Genomic DNA, 23,213 nt, shown 5'->3' with positions numbered 1-23,213 from the left:
GTGGTATCTGTTCCAAGTTACAGTTATTTATCATGTTGTTGAAGGTGGCTGTGTCATATCTACATTAACAGCTGAACCATTTTCCATATAGTAAAAAAAACATCAGCGCCGAGAAGTTAATATTGAGCAGAATGTGATGTTATTCAGCCAACACTGAATTAAACATCATGGACATTTTATTCCATGTCGTGTTTTGCTGTAGTATACCATGGTGATTATGTGAAATACTCAGTTGCCATTACTCAGTGCTGTTCTCGAGGCTTTCTGCCTTTTCCCCATTCCTCCCAGCTGCTTTCTTTAGAGTCATATTTTTAGTTCATTTTTCCTTGAAGTGCTAATCCTTCCTGGATTTCCTTCCACCTCACTAATGCAAAGAGGTGGTTGTAAACAATGTGAAAGAAAGAGGTCATAAATCCTCTCTTAACTACCAGTAGTGTCTCTCCTTCTACTGAATTGTTTCTAATTGATTACACGTTGCATTTCCCTCTTCAGCCTTGAAAAGTGAAGTAGGGAAGGACTACCACAGTGACACCTGGATTGTCCTGGATAATTTTTATAGTAAATCATTACTGTTACGGTGCCAGTGTGCTGTAGATGAAAAAAACTTCAAATATTTCTGTATTGTTTTGAAGTTGTGAATGACTGTAAGCCAGCTTCCCAATATCCTAATTAGGTATGCAGTGGTTTTGTGTAGTTATGTCAGCAGCTAGTTTTTGTGAGGTGACGTATTTTAGACAGCTTGAGGTCCTTTGAACAGAGAGTGTGTTCTTGGTTGCTTTATCAGAATCATTCCACAACGTAAGTCAGAACTAAATTTAAGTTTAAAATTTGCTGCTGTCAAACATTTACTCACTTAGCAAAGGAACAGTTAAACCACAGTGGCAGCAAAGACCCCCTTTTGTCTCCAAATGCACTGTTTCTAGTCAGGAATCGTTTGAATGGAAATCATGCTAGAAAGATCTTCGTTAATGCTAGAAGCTCAGTAAAAAAAAAAAGACAGTTTATGGTAGCTAGTTCAACGACAGGAACAGTTTGTGACTAGATAATGCTGTACATTAAGCATGAGCAGTAGTCAACAAGATGATGCAGTAAACTTAGAAATGTCACTTGATGGTTACCTTCACAACAAACCTTTCTTTTATTGTGCTTGAATAATTGTAACTGGAATAGTTTAGATTTTTGTGATACTAATTTGGACATATAGTGGTAAACCAATAGATCTGGACTTCTCTTCATTCCTGGCAGTTGGTTATGTTTTGCAAAACCAAAACTGAAGTATTTAATTCTAGCTGTGGTTAAGCAGGGTGGTGGATTCTGAATGACTTGAAATGGGCTTGAGTGTTAGCCAGTTCAGTGCTGCTGACAAGTTATGCTTTCAAAATAGGATTAAATACCTGACAGTTGGTAGGTAATGGGATTCATTTTTACGCATTATATTTAATATTCAGGAGTTATTGTAGGATTATCTAATCATTTTCCTTAAACATGCTTGTCTGTGTTATCTTAGTTCTAATACAAGAAACTAGTTTCACCACATGTTTTCTCCTAGTTATGAATAGAGACTGCATTTTTAGAGCTTCCTACTGTTCTGTTGTATCTCATAGTAGGAAATTCTGTGCTACCTGTGTTTACTGTTTCTCCAGATTTGGGTGGGAGGTTGAGGGGGAGAATTTGAGGAAAACATTTTCATGATGGCAGCCCGTTCCTTTCAGTTCTGGGCACCTGGAATATTTTAGTGCTCTTACAGAGGCAGTTTGTGAGGTGACCAGAAAGGAGGTATTTGCTGTAAGTAAAGAACTTGGTGTGCAAATGTGGGAAGATGTGCAGTACTCTAAAAAGTACTTGAGGAAAAAAGCTAGTCTAGGAGTCCTGGACAGGATTTTGTGCTGCTTCATGGATCCCCTAACCCAGCTAAGCAGATTGCTGCACTTCACTATATTGGTACTAGAAATATATACAGAATATTTTAGGGGTTACACTGTACATGCATACAGTTCTGGTCTGTCAGGGTAGGACTTAATAAACGTAAGCCAGGAGTATGTAGGTATAATGAATTGTTTCTGTTATTGCAAGATAATAGAGACTGAGTCTGATCTTTCAGTGTGCCTGGGTGCCTGAACTAATAAGTAAGTGTTGTAATTAGCTGATTAATACTTGTTAAGGAACTATCATGGTTCTTGGAGGGAAGGGAGAGGTCTCCCCATTTGTTCTGTCAGAAGAATGGTGCATAAATTGTGGGTGGGTTGTTTGTTTTTCCTTTTCCCTCCCCTCTGGCTACCTAATCAAACTGTGTCTGCTTTCCTGGCTAAAATTTTTCCAGTGCACTCCAGGCAAGTGGATTGATGCATCCTAAAGCTGCTGGCAGAAGTAGATACATTGAGGATTTAACTTGGGAGGACTGTATGCATGATGTTTATATTCTGTTCTGACCTTGGTAGATGCTGAGATTCTCCTTGCTGTAACATCTTTGCAGTCCTACTCAGCTACAGGTCAAGTTGTATCTTTAACCCAAACTGTTTTCACTGGACTCTACTCATGCCATTTTGACTTCGCTAATTAAATTGCTTTAGAAACATAGGTCTAAATTTCTCAGAGTAATAGGAGGAGGATGATCGGTCTTTGCTTGTCTTGTATCTAGTCAGATACATACTGATGGGAGGCTTTTTTCAATTAGGGATTGGAATTCATACTCCATGAATAAGATTCTGTAATGAGATAAGACAGATTATTGGCATAATTAGTAGCAGTTCTCTCTTTTCCCGTGGAGATATTAGTGGTCCATAAGCATGTGGTGGTTTGGCTGGAACTTCGGATGCTTTTGCTGGATGCTAATGCTAGGGTATTTCAGTATCCAGCCTGCAACAGCCCCTTTCTAGGAAAAGCTGGTTTTTGGCCAGCTTGTGCAATATTTACAATTCTCCAACTTCAGATCCTATGCTTTGAAAAACTGCAGAGACACTTGATTAGTCTTGCTTTTTTGGCCGATACACTTATTGGATGGAAGTACAAGTCAGAAAAGCATGATAAAATGCGAAGTCAACAACAGCCTTTGATTCCACCTATAAAGTACTGTGTGCTTGACTGCATAGATTAATAATAGTGTATTAAATGGCATGGCTGGATATTTCTAAGATGTTTTAGACAGGTGGATGATAATTTAACATTTATTTGAGGAATCAATTTTTCTTTTTTTTTCTATTCTTTTGGAAATTAATAGGGAATATTGAAAGCTTAAAGACAACAGAATGGGTTACTTTTAGCTCCGCATATAATTTTCAATAGATTTCAATAGTAGAAGTATTTCCTTAATCTCCTGTTTAATGAAGCTAGGTAAATGCAGCTTGCTTTACTTAGTTTGCTAAGATGAAAGCAGTGTTTATTTTTTTCAGGGAAGGAAGTATTATGAAGTGGTAGATGTTACAGCCTCTTACTCATTTCAGAGTATGCATCCACTTATTGTAGTAAATAATCAAGAGTTTGAGTTTTATGAGACTTCTGTCTCCAGTGCCTTAGTTTCTAACAATGATTTAGAATGCCTTACCTGGTAATATTATTCTCAATTTAGGTATGAACTCTAAGGTTGCTAATACTTTTAGGAAAATATCACAATATTAAGGTGATGATGTACTTAGTATAGATTTTTCACTTGGAAAACTACTTCACAGTGATTGACTGAGCATGTTGCACGTTTGCTTTGACAGTGCTTTGGCTTGTATGTACATTTCTGGATGAAAAACAAGCATTTCAGTTTTGTACCTATACATAGTAATTAAACAGCTAAAAAACTGTTGTAAAAAGGATAATATGATGGTGCATAGGGAGAAAATTGCAACTTACTCCCAAACAAACAGCATTTTCAGCACGTATAAAATTTGCAACGCCTAGTTTAAATGGTGACATTCATTTTAGGAGGTATTGCCGTTATACCTTTGAGGAAATGTTAGCTGGGTTTTTTTTCCAAGTGGTTCCAGTGGCAAAGTTTACAGAAACTCTAATAGTGCCTAGTAAATCCCTGGGAGGGGAATTTCCTGTTCAGTAGCAGTTTGAGGTTTCTGTTTTGCAGCACTATGCAAGGTACGTTCTTAGACTTCAGTGTCAGGCCTGTGTCTATAGTATTTAGTGAGGATTCAGAACAAGCTTGTAAGCCAGCAGACTGAATACGACAGATTACAGGTATAAGATACCTCTTAAATGTTTTGGTGGGTCACAGTATAAGCATTCTTTTTTTTTTTTTTTTCTTCCTCAAAACTGATTGTTGGTCTAAGTTATGTGGTGGTGGGTGAGTAAGAAGTATGCATAAGTGATAAAGAATATTGTTTTTAAAATTTTCTCTGAGGTAAAGACGCATTTCCTGCAGTGGTGCAAATTCATTCTGTAAAAACCTAAATTTCTAAAACTTGAGCCTAAGGCTCAGCAAATAAATGCTTTTTGCAATAGGTAAATTTCTTGCCTTTGAAGAACAAATTTCTAGACTGGGGTGGCTGTTTAAGTGGGAAAACAGTGAGGAGAAAGGTACTTCCTTCCTTAGCTCTAACCCGAACTGTAGCTCTTTTCCTTCATCTCCCCAATACTGCATAAGTTATGGGGAAGGAGGAGGGAGAAGAAGAGGGGGGCTGTATTGCTGCTTTTGCAATTACAATCTTTTGTTTACCCTATGTGATTTTATTAAAATGAATATGGCTTTTTCTAAATGTTTTGGGAGTAAGGGTTGCTGAGCTTTGGATACAATTGACTTTTGTCTTTATATGTTTTTTATCTACTAATGCCCTCAGTTGCCTGACCTTTACATTATTTTTTTTTTAATTTTTATTTTTTTTACTCCTTTTAGGGTTTCGTTTTTGCACTGAATGTAGCCAGGACGGATCCTTGTGGGCTTTGGCAGCCCTTGGAAACTGTCAAAGGTAAGAATCAACCAAAGTTCAATATTGTGTTCTTGAAAGTTGGAGGTGAGAAGATCCCTACCCTATACGAGTCCTTAACCATCTATAGGATATGTTGCTGTTTTCATATACTTTCTAGTGTGCTATTTCCTGTGGGTTTGGGTGTAAAGTTTTTTCTGTAACTGCCTGATGCAATTTGTTTTTGTCAGCTAAACTTTATGTGTATGTTAGTTTCCTTTGAAAATTAAATAATTGATGATGAGATTTTGAAGTCATTGAAATAGGTAAGTGATTAGCTCCTGCAAGCAATGAAGTTGCATTCAAATTTTGTTTACCTTCTGGATGCTTTTGCTTTCATCTCAGTACCTCTCAACTCACATTTAAAGTGACAAAAAATATTCTGTTCTTTTTCTGTATATTAAATAATTGCGTTGGTTTTGTACATTCGTAACAAACTCAATGTAATGTAAAGCTGTAGTAATTATATATAATATGGCTAGACCATCTTCTAAAAATTAACACTTTTTTGTCTGTGTACTTAGATAAGGACTAATGACTGCAGTCATGTATCAATACAATTGTGTCAAATAAGCAGTCTCATTTAAGGCATAGTTCAGTAGAGTATTGCCTTGTTCTGACTGCTTTGTTTTGAGTATGCCGTGTATACAAGATCACAATCTTTGCAGAACGCTCATGTGCCTGTTCAGCTTTGTGCATTTGTGAGAGAGTTTGGGACCTACCTTCACTTCTGCTTACTGTCTGTAATGGTGACAGTTCAGACAGCCTTACTGTCCTTCAGGGGTTTTCCAGTGGGCCATATCCAATTTAGAATTTGGAATTCACGGGAACCACAATTGGTTTTACATTAATAAGTGCTTATCTTGCAGCTGCACTGTTCAGAAACTTGAAATATTTTTTTCTTCTGTATTAAATGAAGAACAGTTTTCCTCTTTAGTCCATATTTGATTGCTGCTGGCAATTTGAAAAAACCCAAAGTATTGCTGTATGAAAGGCTCTTGTGTTAGATAAGGTGTTTAGTTGTAGTGGTGCCTGTTTGAACAGCAAATTTGAAGACATTTGGCTTCCTGCTTTCTCTTGCTAATGAGGACTGTGTGTTCCTGAATGGTGCACCTTTCTACCTCGAGGAAAATGAGGCCTGGAGGAAGTACCTTTTCCACTGGTATTGATTTTTCAGGCATTTTATGTATGGAAGTTTGGCTGAGGTTTTATTTGTCAGAGTGTGCTAGAGTGCAGAAGTGAAGAGATAGTATCCATAAGGTCCTCTGCACTGTTCTGCTTACACTGAATTTATGACTGGTAGCTGCATCCATCATCCTGATATCACTGAATGAAATGTGTACATCTTCTCTGCAGAAAGAGACAGAACATAGGATTAAACATCAGACTGGATTGTCCCAAAGCCGTATCATTTTATGATAGGACAGTATTGTAGTAGGCGTAAGAACTGCAGCCAGTTCATATTAGCAAGTGTTTTTACCTTTGAGAATAGATTCTCATCACTGTATGATAAAGAATTAAATAAAAATTGTTCATACCTTTAGACATGCCATATCATATGTGGACATAGCTGTGCATTGCTATTTATCGGACCTTCCTTGGAGTCCTCACTTGAGCAAAAGTTGATTAATTTTTCTACAAAATACCAGATGAATGAAAAGATTGGGGCATTTCAGCCCCATCTGAAGTAGTTCTGGTGGGTATATGCAAGAACAGAAAAAGAAGATTGTCTTTTGACCTTTTCCAAGAGTGATTTAGTTGATAGATGTTGGATGTGTAAATGGGACTGTCTGTAAACTTAATGTATTTTTATCCCTTGAGAACCTGGCATATCACATAAATATTGGAAATAAGTATATTTTGGCATTTGGCCTTTTTCCAGTCCTATAGGATGCTAGTACAAATTCTGATTGTCCACCGTCTGTGTACAAAATTAATTACCCTGTGTGTGACCTTCAGCCCTCTGCTTTAGAAGCTAGCGAGTTGAAGAGGCGGTGACAACAACGTGGAATAATTACATTATTTCTTCACATACTGGCACTTCGTTGGCTGAGAAGTCACCCTCAGTTGTAAATGACTGCTAAAAAAACTCTGTCACAAAGGTAGTTTCCCATGGATTTGGGGAATCCCCAAATGCCTGCTTTTGGCAATAAATAAACTTGAAACGCAGCACACTTGTGCCAGTAGCCATGGGAATGAAGGATTCTCATAAGCAGGAGGAACATAAAAATGATAGTATTGAATTAGGCTCATAGTTTGTTGCCTGATGTTTTGTCTCCTGAAAGAAGCCAGAAGCAAATGCAGTGGGGAAAAAAATACAATAGAAGGGTAGTGCTTAGCGAAACTTCCTCTTGCAACACGTCTTGCAGTCTGTGGTTTAGGGTCTTCCTACACCATCTGCAAGATTTTTTGGTGGATTTTCTTTTCACCTTGTGACTTTTTTCCAGTATATTATAGGGCCTTTTAAAATTTTCACCTTCTTGCTGTCCCATGTGAGTTCACTCTGAGCATTGTATGAAATAGATGATACTTGCTTTGAACAGTAAAGCTGATAAAACATGAATTACGGGACAAATGAAGAGCGAATAAACTCTTTTCCTTCTCCATGACATTTGCTTTTTTTTAGAGATTTCTCTCTGTTTTTCCATTTCCTACTCTGATCTGTGAGCTATCAATAGTTCCAGCACATTTAGTCTGTCTTCTGTGGGAGGTTGCTTATCTTTGTTCTTACAGCCTTTCCATTTATTTATTTTCTAGTTCTGCTGACTTTTTTCTTTGAGATGCACTGGTTGATAGTTTTTTGTCTTCTCCCAAGAGTAATATATAAAAATTGGTGTCCAATATTGCCACTTTCCATTCCTCTGGTAGAGAGTGATATCTGAGAAGATAAACATGGCAGTTTTTCAGAGGTTCGTATTTTAGTTTTTTCAGCACCCTGAATGAACAGCGGCCTGTCCTTGCAGTGGTCTTGGCCTGATTTGACTGGTCTTGGTTTATTTTATAAGCTTTTATAACGGTTCTGTAGCTCAAGTTGATTCTTGCTTGTTTCTCTGATTTGAAGCCAGTTTGGTGCCACAGCAATCCTTCTGGCCAAAGCTGTTTTAGCCATTAGACATCAGACTGTCTGTCTAACAATATGTGGAGCTTCTCAATTACTTGAATCTGATACTGCAGAATCATGCTGAGAAACTCCCAACTCCAGCAGCTCTGGAGTGGGTTTCAGAAACTCAGTGTGGTGAAAGTACCATGGACAGGGACGGCTCGGCCTGTCCTCCCCTCTGCTGCCGAATAGAAGACTGCCTGGCAGGGAGAAATACTTGTTATATGTAGGAGCATCTTGGCATAGAAGCATGATACAAATCACCCTTACCATTTGATACCTACAATTTTTAATTATATGCTGCAGCCAAAATATTTGGTGATGGTTTGGGTGAGAGTTCTGCTTTATTCTCACTCCCTGTTCCACAGATAAGGAAATCACTATGCTGTAAGTCTTCACAGCTCTTATACTTTGCATGAGAATATATGATGCTACTGAGCATGACTGCTTGGGGGTTATAAGATTTAATCAATTGTATGTTACGGTTTGTAGCTTCAGGCTCTTTTATGTTTGTAGAACATATTCTTCATTCCTTGTGTCAGCTTTAATAGCCATGAAAGATGTTGTCTACCTATGTATGATATACAGAAGACATTGGCAGTGCAGGCAGCCTTGCATTATGAACAGGCTTTAACCTTGAAATTGAGGAGGTGCGTATAGATGAACAAATTCTGAGCTTTCTCTTTTTGGCCTCATTACTATTTGCACTCCCAAAGTTGTCAGTTTCCATGCTTGGAATTGCTGCTGTGAAGATGACAGTAGAGTTAATCAGGTCTGTAGCTGAGGTGCAAAAATGAAATGGAGAGACTTTAAATGGATTTTAAATGCTGGTACAGCTGAAGAGTTACAGCATCTTGAGAGGGACAGCTGTTAAAGGCCAATGGCTCTTGGCTTTAAGTTCTTAACTCAGTGTGAGCCCTTTCTTTCTACATACCTGGAATGTTATAGATCTGCTGAGAGCTTACATCTTGCATTTTCGTAGTGACAGATTCCTGCTGAATTTATGCTGGTGTGTTTGATCTCCTAAATTGATTAATTTGATCCATTACCTCTGAAAGATGGCTTATCCTCTGGAGTGGAAGACATTCTGATCTTTGTAAACAAAGTCTCCTTAACTCTATTGCATTCTGCCATAAGTTACTTCACAATTCTAAGAATGGAGTTTGGGGTGTAGATTTTGTTCAGTTGGAACTTTACTGACACAGTCAAACAAATCTAAAATTATATTACCAAGTAGTGTTCAATATTGGAAACAATGGGAGCTTTTGACCTGGGTTAGATTAGAAATGTTAACCTAAAGATGGATGACTTCACAGCCTAGACTCTATTTATTTCTAGACTGAAGTCAAGCAACAAATTTTTACAACAAGAAATCTGTGGGATTATTGAAAGTCTAATAATTTTTCAAACTAATAAGCTTTATATTGTAAGCTGAATCTGTGAAGCTTATATTTGCACAAAAGCTATTTCCTAGTAATTAATAATTGCTCAGCACTGGTCCTGGTGATTATTCCTTACTGACTGTAGCTTTAATGAGTAAACACAATGAATACATTAAGTACTCTGCAATGACATATTTTAAGATTAAAAAGAAAGTGTATTCCTGGTAGTTGTTTTTTTTTCTCTTGAGTAGAGTTATGTCTTACCCTGAATAACAATTGTCTGTCTTGTTTGTGTAAAAAATATAAATTCAGAGAATATGTGCAGAATGGGAACGCTAAAGGTCATAGCCTAGAATTGTTATTTATGTGCGCTACAATCTTACATAACACTGTTAAAGGCAGAAAAATAACTTTTTAATATATATATATGTATCTTTTTTATCTTTTAGGCAGTATTTTGCATTTCTGCAGAGCTTTGCACAGATCCTGTTCCCATGCAAACTGATGAGGGAGAAATACTGGAGGAAGGCAGTCCCAAGGTCAGTGAGGTAACTGCCACTGTGTTTTTGAGGAACAAGAGTTTGTTTGTTTGAAATGGGGGATACATGGAGTGAACGTTGCTGCTGGTATGCAGCATGCAAGTAAATAATATTTAATACCCTGGAGATATTTTAAAAGTAAAGTTTTTAAAAGCCTTTAGAAAGACAGGCTTTTTTGCTGTCTACTAAGGATTGGAGCATGGGTCTTTGGGCACTCTCAGGAAGGAAAGAGGAAGTTCTTGTAAAGAAATACTAACCTTGATTGTATTCCATCTGTTAGAACTGGAAGGGCCTATCAAGCTTTCTGTCCTACCTACCCACCCTCTCACCTGCCCTAAAGAATTAGGCATATGGGCCTTTAGGTGCATGTGTCAGTGTGTGGGGGTTACTGACTGATCTATGTTCAAGGTGTTCTGCTTCTTGTTTCCTTATACTTGCCAGTATGTGCCTTGTTGTGAGACTGGGTAGTATGTTGCTTTGAAAGGTACCTCTGATTTTCAGCATACCTTGTGGGGACAAGAGGCTAAAAAGCGTGCTGTTGAATATAATGTTGGTTGTGTCCTGCTTTTTGCTTACTTCCTGAAGATGCAGATATTGAGTCAGTAATCTGGTTTGCATAATGACATAGTGATTATCATATTCTTCAATAGGTTTATAAATTTATTATATAGTCCTGACTATCTCAATGAGTTAGTGGTAGTTTTGCAGCTCATCTGTTTAAAATATGGTTCCTAAATTTCATGAAAATATGAATCGTTGTTAGCTTGCTTGTAGTTTTGTGCAAGAGGCTGGCTGAAAAAGTGAAAAAAGAAAAAAAAAAGAGGACTAAAACTAAAATTTGTTGTTTCTTAGCTGGAGCTTTTTTGAGAGGTGTTCTAATAGAACAAAACATTTTGTAAGCTGTAGGCATCAAGTTAGGAGGTGATTAATTATTAGAGAAAGGATTTGGCAATTGTCCGGCATGTACTTTAGGAATTGTGTTAATTTTAAATAGCTTTGAAGGAAGGCTCACTAGATTAGGAGCTGACAAATGAAAACGTGTCAGTGGATGTACCTGCAGCCATCCAGGGTACTGAATGCATCTCTTGACAAGAATGTAGTTACAAGGTTCAGTGGGGGATAGAAGTGTGCATACAAACATCATGGTGCAATTAATTACTGACTTTATTAGCATGGTTACTGGTGCTTAGTTTTCATCAAACAGAGGGATTATGTGTGTGTGTGTGCATATTTGTGTATATATGCACAGGTGTCTGTGTGTATATATATATGGATATAGAGCTTTCATGTTTTGTCTGTGTGGCAGGAAGTAGATTAAATTAACTGTCCTGTGAAACTTACTCTTTTCCTCCAATGAAAAGTATGCTTTTCTTTGGTATTCTTAATTCTGGGTGTAGTGGCAAAGATTGTATCTCTGTTCCAGGATGAGATGTTCAAAAAACTTAGTGTGTTTAAATTTCAAAACAAATCTTTTAGACTTTGAGTACCTCAGTGTGTGTGCAGTATTGTTTTGCAACAATTGTCATTTAGGACATGTGGGAGGTTTGGAATTGTGCATTTGGTTTCAGTGTTACTAATTGAGAGCTATATAGGATCATATTAAACAAAAAAGATTTATGACTACATTTAGTCCTTCTCCGCATCCTGTGGTGTACAGGACTACACACAGAAGTGTATTTTTCAGTGTTTCTTCAGTCTGTAAATGATTATCTTCTCTTTCCTGGTCTCAGGAGAGCTTTATAGCTATAACAGTGGAAGGATTTGTCCTCTAAAAAAATTTAGTGAAGTATATTCCACTGTATTGTATATCATTAAATTGTGTCCTTAATTTACAAATGTTTGCATGCTCTAATGAGCCATTTTCATAAAGGTACATTTTTCTAAGAAATATTTTTAAGACTTCAGTAATATAGTTCATTTTTTTTCCTTTTGTCAGGACTTTTTTTTCTTATCCTCCACCCCTGCCAATTCCTCCAGGCAGATGACATGAGTTTTCTGGAAGAAGTTAGTTTTGTGCTTCAAAGACACTAATATAACTAACCATTCATTCAATATTTTATTTGAATCCTTCATTTCTCCCCTTTTTACTCATTCGAAAACACTAATCTGTAAAGAAAAGTTAAATATAATATAATTATTTTTATGCTTATTGTTCAGATCATTGGATCTTTTCTTCTGTGTTTTTCTAGTTTGTTTCTGTTTTTTTAATACCCATATTAAGTACCAGCAATCCTTTTGGACCTCACTCAGTTTACACTGTGTTCTTAAAAGTCCTATAATTTACCTGTTCTTTTGCTTTTACTAGAAATTATTTTTTGAGCCTGTAAATGATATCTAAATAAGCTGTCATCTTCCAGTGTTTTATTTCCTATGAATGTTCAGGAAGGACTTTGAACACTTTTTATGTTAGCATCTCCTTTGAAGCTCTTCTCAAACATTGTAAGTTGAGTCTGCAGCTCATTGGTCTTATGAGATTAGTAATGCTGATTAATGCCAGCAACTTCAGTGACAATAAGTTTAATGATATCATATATGAGATTAAGATTAAGGCCCCATTTGTAGAGTTTGTTCTGAATAATTCATTTCTAGCCAAAAAGAGATTTTGACATATGATACAAAGAATGAAATTACTGTTTATGGTGATTCATAGCATCTTTTATTGGCTGCCTCAGAATAATTATGAAATAGAAGTGGGCAAGAATTCTGTCTTGAAGTCCTACAAGACTGAAGAGATAATTTCAACAGCAGTATTAAAGCTATCGTTGCAAAAGGAGGAAAAGATTGTAGAATTAATTTTTATACTTTTTCTATTTGTATCTTAAGATACAAACATAAAATAACATAAAATGTAAGATAAAAACCTCTTTATGTTCAAAAGACAAAGGCCCAGGCCTACACGCTTGAATGCCTTGTTATCAGCTGCACTAGAAGCATTTCTGTCGAGGGGTAAATGACCTTACTGTGATTATGCTTGGTACTTTTTCAGAATGCAAGATGCTCAGGGCTCTGGTAGGTACTTCCCGAAAGTTCAGAAGTTCTCTCTTGTTGAGGCCAGAAAAGGGGATACCTACTTTTGGGCCTCTTGCAGAATGTTCCTGTGATCATCTGAATTTAAATTGAAAAGCACTTGAGCAAGCAGACGTGGAAAATTGTCTTTAGACTGTAGCCGATTCCCTTTTATGCTGAATTAGATTTTGCCAAGAAGGGTCTTTGCCAAAATGTCACCTAACAGTCACTTCTGACACTGTCTTAAGCTGATTTCAGGCTGAAAATCGATCTGTCTTATTTTCTGTAAGTATGCATTGAACTTGAGGGAAAGAATGTAAATACATTAATGTCTAGAGATATCTTTGTTATATTGATATCAAAGTGTTCTGTCTTCATCGCCATGAAAAGATATGCCCATAATTTATCTTCGTAAAAAGTAAGGCTTACCACATGAAGTTCAGTATCTCAGAGTGTTAATGACCTCACTCCAGAAAAACAAGAAAGCCAGAGGGGTCCCTGTTGATACATATTGCAGGAAAAGCAGTGGTTAGAATAGTAGCCTCAGTTACCTGAGACTGCAGATCCCATGACCAGTTATCAATATTTGTTTCCAGAGGCTTCCCTTTAAAAGGAAGTTTAATTGATAGAAAAGATGTCACTCTGCTTTTTACGTTCTTGCCCAGTAGCATGGGAAGAGACAGTTTGTTAATGCTGTCAGCAGTCCTAACCCCTAAGAAGCCTTGCTGCTTCTCTTCCGGAATCACAAGAGTATAACCTGAGAAACCAAATTTATTGTAGATAGAGGTATATCTGGATGAAGTATTCTGGAGTGTCAGGGATGGCAACAGAATCATCTTTCATGGAGACACCATGAACGTCAGGATATAAAGATCTGGGTACTGCAAGAATTGATTTTCTTATGGTGCCAGTCTGAAAATAACCTAAAAAGTTATACATGAAGACTCCGTCACACAGTGGAAAAAAAATGATATATCAGGCCTTATTCCTTGTAAACTGGTTTTGTTCTGTAACTGTTTCAGATTTTCTTGCATCCTAGACTGTATAGTATTCTAAGATACCAAGCCTTGAAGAAAAAATGAGATTTCTTTCTGTTTTTCAAAAAGAAAAAAAAATTGTGCCTCATGTAGAGCTGAGCAGGTCACTTTTAAGACTAAATATTTATGTGCTTTGAACTACTGAACATTACATGAGGTATTATTAAAAAAAATTTTAAAAGGATTAATAAAAAATCCCTGCAGTCAGGCATCATGAAGAGTGATAGTCTTGGTTGACTCCCCTCAACCTGGTGGCACTGATACAAAAGCTGGCCTTCATGCTTGCCTCTGCCACTCTTGAAAGGAATGACAGAAATCCAGTAGCAATTTCTTGGTAATTAAACTTAAGCAAAGTTACTGATGGACTCAGTCCTCACTTTAATTTAGTTTATTTCTCCCACTGTTATTAATACATACCTTTTTATTTAATTTTGTAATTTTAAGGGGTTTTTTAATATTGTGGTAGTTGAGTTGTGCTCTTGTTCTTCTTAATTTTGTGTATTTGGGACGTTTCTACAGTTCTTTCATTTAGTTTTTTGGCAGCATATCCTTTTGTTACTCATTGGATTGCTTTTCAGCAAAGTCTGGGTTTTGCACACGCTCTTTCCCCTTTCTACATCCCTGCTCCTTAGGCTGCTTTCGGAGAAACTTACTGTCTGGTAGTTTTGTTGCCAGGTTCATCTTAATGGGTTCCATTGTTTGATCTTGCAGTTTCTTCCTTGCTGTCAGACTGTCAGAAAATACTCTTTCTGTTAAAATGGCATCAACGTGATAAAGACAGCTGGCACCTGTCAATGGTATGCTTTTGATTCCAGTAATTATCTAATATTAGTGCCACAAAGAGGGAAAACAACCTGTACAGAAGTAAGATTTTTCAAATAAGCATAGAGTTTTAAAAAACATAGTTGTTTTTGGCAGATGTAGAAGTCTTATTTGACAGGAATATTGGGTCTATTTATCCATACAATCTGTTGGTGAATATCATATAACGAAGTATCCTGTCACTTAATAAAATAGTTGGGGGACAGGGTGTCTGGTTTCTGGCTTTCCAGGGTCTACCTTTTTCTTCCCTTCCTAAAAAAAAAAAAAAAAAAAAGGAAAAAGGAAAAGAAATGAAATCTACTTGGAACCCCACATCTTCTACTGTTCTTTGGATTATGATTTTATTTTTTAATTATATTTTGTGGTAGTTAATTTCCCACTAATGATTATTAGTTTTTTTCCACTAACAGCCTTGGTACTCTGAAAATACCAACAAGCACTGAGCTTCTTGTTTGTGGCTGGTTTCTTTTCAGCTGTTTTTATCCATCTGTTAAGGATTACTGCACAGACAACACTTTATTTCTCAGTTGTTCCTTTGCTGTAAAATACTGCAGGAGGAAGCTAAAATTTTATGCCTGATTTGAAGTATTTTTAGATTTCTTTCAATATTGGCAGGACTTTTGAGCTTACGTTGCAAACTTCTTTCTCAAAATAAATGCAATTAAGAATTTTCATGTCAAATGTAAAATTTCCCCTTCCCCTCCTTGTTCCTTCATATTTCAAAGTAAAAACCTATGAATTTGCAGGGAGGGAGGGGCTTTGACCTAAGTAATTTATAGAGGGGTATTTGTGAATCATGGTTTTGATTCAGTGTTGTAGAAGGGAATGGAAGAAAGATAGCTAGTTCTGCTCTTTTAATGCTTTGTATGGTAAAAAGTCTAGGTACACGCAATTTTGATGAAAAGTGTGGCTGCGCAGGATTTTTAATAATGCTCAACTCCTAACAAGTTCAGGAAAAGGGAAGAGATTCTGTACTATATGGTGTTAGATAAATGCATTTTTATTCAACTTTTTTGTTAGTGTTTATAGAAGTAATTTTTGAACTGAATAGGTAGTCAAGAAATTAGGCTACTTTTCCATACTCTGGTGGCTTTTTCAAAACCACTGACACAAACACTGAGGCTTGTCATGTTGTTCAGTCTCATTGTCCAGTGCCATTTACTAAGCTGTCTTGAGGTTACCTGTTAATCCTTGTTTTATTTCCTTGCAAGTTGCTGCTCTGTTCTTATTTGTCAATATGAATCTCTCCCTTACGTTATTACCTGCCTGTTCTCATCCTGGTTAATTTCCCACCCTGCCCCTCCTCTGTGTCTAATTGCGAATTAGTATTTGCCTTCTGTTTATATCACTCTTCAGAACTCTTGGCACTGGCTATGATTTTTTTTGTGGTGTTTTTTTTGGTTTTTTTGTTACCCTGAAGCATTCACACAGATGTGATGAAAAGGTTAAAAAGTATATCACACTTGAATGTCTAAGCTCTTGCTTTTGTTTCATATATGTTGAGAATAAAGAAACGTAAGCCTGCCTGAGTAGTGTTTAATCTGTTAAGTTACATGCTCTTATATTTATAAATAGAAGCTTAAAATTCAGAAGGAAGGTGTGAGGAGGGAGTGTTGCCAGTCAGGAGGTATCGTTCCTAAAATCACAAGTGTTCCACTAACTGTGTTTGTGGGTAAGTTATGCTCAGTTTTTGATAGTGAATGTTGCTTGATGCTGACAATAATGCAGAAGTTTGGCTGGTGCTTTCATTGTGTGTGATTTAGAATTAATACAGTAAAAAAAATATCTTAGTTGGGTAGTTAAACTTAACACAGCATCCAAAAGCTTGACGCCTGTATCTCTGGGACTTACAATACTACTTAGGAATACAGAATGAGGTTTCTATTCAGACGGTACTAAATAATTTAAAACATTCAGGCTGAAGGCCTATACAGTAACAAAATGAAAAAAATGCCTTGTCACTGTAATTACAAAAAGCTGTTTTCCAGTCTAGTACTGGCCTGGTATGTGGTGCTTTCAGACGTGATGGTTTCTCTACAGTATGAGTCCCTGCTACTCGTGAAGATTTTGGCTTGTTAGGAAGAGGTGATCTTTCAACCTCGATGTACTTTCCTGTGAATATCTGACAAGTCAGAGTAGGTTTCAGGTTACTCATGTGGCTGTTGCCTCTCCATTGGGTCCAGGAATGGAGGGGGCGGATGTGTGTGTTTTTGGTTTGTTTTTTATTTGTTGGTGTGTGTTGGGTTTTTTTTTTTTTATAACATGCCATGTTTTCGGAATGTATTAGTTTATTTGGTTTTGGTGTCTTCTGATGGGTTTCCAACACTTCTGTTCCCTGATACACAGGGTATGTTTCCATCATTTTTCTGGAACATGAGTTGTAGGAGCAGCTAGTTTTTCTAATGCTGACATACAGCTGTAAGTTCCTAGAGTCTTTGTATACAGTATTTTGTAAACTCTCTTAGAAATAGAGATGTATTTTGCCTAACAAGACAACTTAAGCTGTTACCTTCCAGGAGAATCTTAAGAACTGGTCTGAGCACAAACACAATTTTTCACAGCAGAAACTGCCGTCATCTTTATTGTGCTCTGCTAGCTTCATTATTCTGGCCTGAAAATGTTACAACTCCTTAGGAGATTAATTTCAAAACCAAAATCTTTGCATGTTATGTATTACTTAAAAAAAAAAAAAAAAGGAAAATCCATTAACCTCTCAGTAAAGAATGAAATTACTTTAAATATTAAGTTAAAAGAAGTCCTCCCCTTTAATGACATGTTATTAAGGCTTGTAAAAATGTTATGGCATACTCCTCTTGTTTTAAATATAAATTAACATAGTCGGGGAGCAGAAATTTTGGGTTAGGTTTTCTTTCTATCACTGTGGCCAGCAAAAGAACCGCATAACACTTTCCTACAAAACACTACACAGTTGGACCTTTCATTGGTGAGGAGGGGGGAGGGAACCTGCTTGTGATTTTATAACTTTGAATTTCAGAATTTGAAGGCATTGTAGTAAGGAGCTATAATTACAGTATGTGGTATAACCCCAGCTGGCAACTAAGCACCACACAGCTCACTTCCCCCCCACACCCCTGCAGTGAAATGAGGGGGCAAACTGGAAGGGTAAAAGTGAGAAAATGTGTGGATTGAGATAAAGAGAATGTTCTAATAATCTAAAAGTTAAATTTAATATTAAAAAAACCCCAAAAAACCAAACAAAACCAACTGAGAGGAAAATAAAACCTAAGAAAAAAGCAAGTGATGTAAAACCAAAACAGTTGCTTACCACCAACCGAGCAATGCCCAGCCAGTCCCAGTGCACTGGCAACTTCCCACACCCCCCTCGGTTTTGTTCCTAAGCATGATGTCATGTGGTATGGAATATCCCTTTGGTCAGTTGGGGTCAGCTGTCCTGGCTGTGACCCCTCCCAGCTTGTTGTCCACCCCCAGCCTACTTGCTGGTGGGGCAGTCTGAGGAGCAGAAGAGGCCGTGACACTGTGTGAGCACTGCTCAGCTGTAACTAAAACATCAACATGTTATCAACATTATTTTCAGCACAGATCCAAGACATAGCCCCATACTAGCTACTATGTAGAAATTAAGCTCTGTTCCAGCTAAAACCAGTACAGTATGTTATCAAGGTCTACTGGCTTTATAAAACAGTAGTTGTAGACAAGATAAAATTGTTGAGGACTTTGCAAAAAAGAACATGGAATTAGACAGTGCTACTTAAATTATTGTAAAGAAATGCTGTTGATATCTTAGCGGCTTGGCAATTTTAAAAGAAATTCAGCATCAAGCACAAGATTTTGCTAGTTGGGTGTACTGTTTTCTACAGAGGCAAAATGGACTACTCATCTGAAACCTGCTTAACCATAGTGAAGACTGCTAAAATAAAGATACCAACCTGAAAGATGACTCTCTTGTTTTCTAATCTCAAAATATCCTGAAGTGCTTTTGAAGCACAAAAGAGAAAGTTAATACAATGTTGTGTTTTCTTTCCCTTGGAAAATACTATCATCTGCCAAATTGACTTTGAGATCTCTAAGAGCTGTCATCATACAGTCCTTTGATCCAGCCTTTTTATATGTACAGTTCATGTGAAGGAAATGTAATGACATGGAATGTCATTGCAGGGAACAGGTATGTATATGATTTCTAAAGGAAAAAATGCTTGAGTCTTAAATAAAATTCAGTTTAAACTCACTTTTTCCATTCTTTTAAAGATTCTTTCTTTTTCATGAATGTTTTCTTGTTAGTTTTTTTCTCTCAACCAATAGCATCTCTTCGTCAGTTGATTACAACAGTTTATAATACTTCGCAAAACAGACAAAAAAGCAAATAGCATTTGTTGAAAAAACTAAAAACAGCAGTTCTGCATTTGAGAGCTGGTATAGTATAGTCCCACTATGATTTTGGAGACAGAGCGAGCCAGGGACACACTGCTTTGTGGCTTTGCTTACACAGTATCTCTTTTCATGCAGGTGTACTATTGGCACACAATTTGAGGGGTTTCTACCTTTTCCGAATATTGCCTTTTGATCTCTTATTCAGTATTGGCTTTACGAAGTTGTTGGAAGTGGTTGTGGTCCACGTCAATGTAGCAGAGTTCTATATAATCAGCCACTTTAAACAAAATCCTGTAGATGTGAAAGTATTGATAAATGTTTTCAATCTTGCTGTCTTCTGGCAAACTGAGGGGATAGGTATTCGAGGAGAAATCTGAGCCATGGACAGTAAAAGCTTACTTTATTCTTCCCAATCGCTTGCAGTCTGATTAGTTTGAGGGAGTCATTGAAAGGTGTAAAACTCATTGGTCTTGCTGACTTCATGCATTTGCATGACCCTACAAGGACAGTTGTTTTCAGTTTATGAACTAGATGGGTGTGAATTTGTTTCAGTTCCTCCAAAGTTTTTTTTTCTTACATTGGGTGTGGAAGAAGTGGATATGAGGTTTGTAGAAAAGATCTTTTTTTTTAATTATAATTTATTCTTGACACTAAAAATGGTAGTGATGGTCTTCATCATTACAATAGGTAAGAGAGTGTGTGGACAACTAAGGACACTTGAACCCTGCAAAAAGGTATTGTGCAGTATCTGTTCCCCTGAGGGTAAAAGCAACACTAAAAGCATGTCAACATTTCCTGTCCCTTGTTTAAAGTTTGTTCACTGAGGCATTTGGGTAGTAGACAAGACAATGTATTATAAGAAGGGAGAATGTAGTAGTTGTCTACAGATCAAGTAAGCTTTTGTGGAATTAGGTTGCTAAGAAATGTTATAGAAGTACTCTGAAATCATATTGGCGGGTTTCAACAGATACAGAGTTGCCATGTGTTATTCCTAGAGAAATAACTTACTCCTGTGGCGATTTAAGGTTTTTTTGGTTTAGGACAAGTTGTAATAGTATATGCAAGCAAGAAAAGCCCAGGTTCTGCCCCAGAGATGAGTGGGTGTTTTAATAGTTTGCTGGTCAGTCATATATCTTAACAATTTTAATAAACTTGAGAAGTTTGGAAAAACTACACAAGCAAGCAGCACTGTCAGTGGCTCCCTTATGACTAAAATGAGTTTGGATTTACGTTCTGATAACTGGAGAAACTGGAAAGTAGCAGTACAGTGTGTGTGTGAATAGCCTGTATTCCTTCTGCTGTTTTTTGATAGTGGTGAGAAGTGGATGCGTAAGACGGGCTTAATGGAGGATTAATATATACACTTACAACAGAATTGTTCTCAGCCTCCAGCTGTTTGTTGCTCAGGATCTTTCTGGGCCACTGGTAGTTTCTATGTGTTTAGAAGCCACACAATGTATTTCTGTGAACACAGAAAAGAAAGTTCTTTTTCTTCCTGTCTGGTCAGATCTCTTGAGGCATAATAATTTCAGAACCTCTTTGTGTGTGCCTTGTTTGTGACACTTTTCAGTCATTCCTAACGAACAGGAGAAAACAGTATTTGTGTCAGTGCAGGTGATTGACTGTATAGTGCAAAAGTGTAGTTTTTAGTAGTTCTGATTATCATCTGCTTTCTTGAGCCATTAAAAGTTGTTTTCGCTGTTTGTGTCTGCTATCGTTTTGTGGCAATGCATCATCTAGCTTTCCAAATCTAAGTGGCAGAGCACAGTTAAGATGTTTTTTGTCTTCTCTGTCAGGGTGGTTATCAATGTGTATATCAAAATACCAGCCACTTACAGATGTCAGTTTAAACTGCTGCAACTTGTTCATGTGTGTCTGCACCATAAATAGTAAATTAACTGTAAAATGAGTTAGCTAAATAGAGTCATTGGGCTGCTTACAAGTGGCTGTTCAACATAGTGGAGGGGGGTGAGGGGGGTGAATGGTTAAAAGTACTTTTGGGTCAGATTTTTCCCCTAAATGGAAAGTAAAAGATTTCTTATGGAAGTGTGAAAGGTTTTTTCAGAGTTGCAGAAGTCAGCAACAATTCATAGCTTGTGAAATACTAATGATCTTTAGCTGAAGAATAATACAGAAAGATGGTAATTACTCGTGTCTTACTGAATTCAGATTTTTATGGGATCTATACTATGTATGTACAGAACACAGAAATGGATGTAGTGCATAATCAACTGTGGTACAGGAAAAGGAGAGCACTTTTGTTTACATTCAGAATGCTTTATGCATTTTTGTGTCTGAGATGACTATTATTTAAAACTGCCTTGGCAGCTTCAGAGTTGAAGCTTTTAAATGTCATTTCTAGATATCCTGTCATACCATAACTTGACTGACTTAAGCATCTTTGGTGGTCGAAGGTATTACTGGCAAAACAGTATCTTGCTGCAAACAGCTAAGTAGTTCAAGTAGCATTCAGAGCAAGATTCAGATGGATTATTTTTTGTGTATACATATATATATCTACAAGCTTATATGAATTAGTTTGCAGCTAAGTAATGCATTTTAAAATAACTTCTTAATTAAGTAAACTTTCCTATCTATACAGTATGAAATGTGGCTGGGGTTCTGGCCTTTTTAGCATTTCCAAATTGGGACTGTTGTTTTCATTATATTTGTAAAAATATTTGTTTTAAGCTTAGCAGGGAATTAATCTTAAGCTGCTGAGTATTTCACAGAATATTAGATAACATAAACATTTTTAAAATTACATTGAAAATGGGCCATAGGTTGTTTCTGCAAGTGCAGGTGATTAATTAGTGACAGTTGGAGACAGAAACAAAACTTCTAGTCTTTTAACCACTGCTGGAGGTTTGATGCTTATTTAGGTGAAACATAATTTACCTATTCAGTTACATAACTTCTCTATTCTTAATGATTAATTGAGCTGCCACTGATAATCTGTCCTATTGTTCTATAAGGATGATGCACGTTTTTCATGATGGTATATGCTAACATGTTGGCAGTTACAGTTAATGTAACATTTCATTGAGTCAGGAATTAAAGTACCATTTGGCAGCATATAACAAACATGGGTATTAGATTAGAGATTTTAAAAAGTAATTATACGTGGTTTAAGTGTGTTAGTATTCAAAATGATTAGCAGGGAGTACTGAATGTGATATGTGACTCAGCACTAGAATTACATTAGTAAATTTTCACTTCTCTTTTTACTAACAGGAAAACCAGTTAGGACTGCATGATGATACTAACATTGAAATGCTCAATCTAGATGCTGATGAGAAACTTCAAGAAAATAGTGAGTCGGGTAGGAGATGGTTCACATCTTGTGCTGATATTTTTTGTACACCAGGGCTCTGCTTTGTCAAAATTGAGTTGGGGGGGTGGGGGAAAGTAGAAATAGGTTCAAATGAAAATTTAGTAACATCACAGTGCTGTACAATTACAACAAAATCCTGAAAGAGACCAAAAATTCAGGTAATTTTTCATGCATATCTTGGTTCTGAGACTTTCCTCTATGTGGTTCAGAAAAAGACTTTGGGCTTTCTCATTTTAGGAGTTGTTTTTTCTATTATTTTCTTTCTTTTAAGTTTAAATCACTGTTTCTAAGGTGGGGTTTTTTATGCTTTCATTTGTGTAGTGAAACTAAGTTTTAATCTAAAAAGTATAGTTTGGTACTAATTTTGCTAGCCAATTTATGCTATTCGGTGTATTTTGAGATGCTAGCTTAACACGAATTTACCTAAAGAAAATTATTGAAGTATTTGCAGCTAAATTACATTCAATTTTATCAAAAGAAGTTAAATTAAAAATTTAATTAATCTGTTGCTAATGAGTAAAATTTTCCCCAATGCAGTTTGTCCAAAGTGCTCATAATAAAGCCCAGCAGAGAAGTGATTCAGCTTTCCTTGCATTTGTGGTAATTACTACATTTCTGTTAGACCTCAAATTGCTTCTGAGATTTCTGACAAGTTCTTCTAACTGCTTGGCATTTATAGGGCTTCTGCCACTGTTAGCAGTAGTGACTAGTGACTAATTGCTTGGATTTTAAGGATTAGATTGTG

General features: G+C 36.7%; 1 protein-coding gene across 11 annotated transcripts in view; it reads left to right on the top strand.

Annotated features, from left to right (window-relative positions):
• The window catches only part of TNRC6B (trinucleotide repeat containing adaptor 6B), a 153,370-nt gene that overhangs the window by 17,054 nt on the left and 113,103 nt on the right, over nucleotides 1–23,213 (top strand). For 8 of the 11 annotated variants that reach the window (XM_055809145.1, XM_055809146.1, XM_055809141.1 and 5 more), the window contains exons 2-3: nucleotides 4,829–4,901; nucleotides 9,830–9,928. In XM_055809145.1, coding sequence (XP_055665120.1) covers nucleotides 9,875–9,928 — 54 coding nt within the window. In that variant the 5' untranslated portion in view covers nucleotides 4,829–4,901; nucleotides 9,830–9,874. Of the gene's footprint in view, nucleotides 1–4,828; nucleotides 4,902–9,829; nucleotides 9,929–22,368; nucleotides 22,448–23,213 lie in introns of those variants that run through there. The other 3 variants (XM_055809127.1, XM_055809130.1, XM_055809128.1) reach the window with 2 other exon arrangements.

Source organism: Falco peregrinus, chromosome 6, assembly GCF_023634155.1.
Source record: "Falco peregrinus isolate bFalPer1 chromosome 6, bFalPer1.pri, whole genome shotgun sequence".
In the NCBI taxonomy this organism is placed as follows: domain Eukaryota; kingdom Metazoa; phylum Chordata; class Aves; order Falconiformes; family Falconidae; genus Falco; species Falco peregrinus.
Note: the sequence above shows the minus strand (reverse complement) of the source record. Positions and strands in the feature narration are given on the sequence as shown.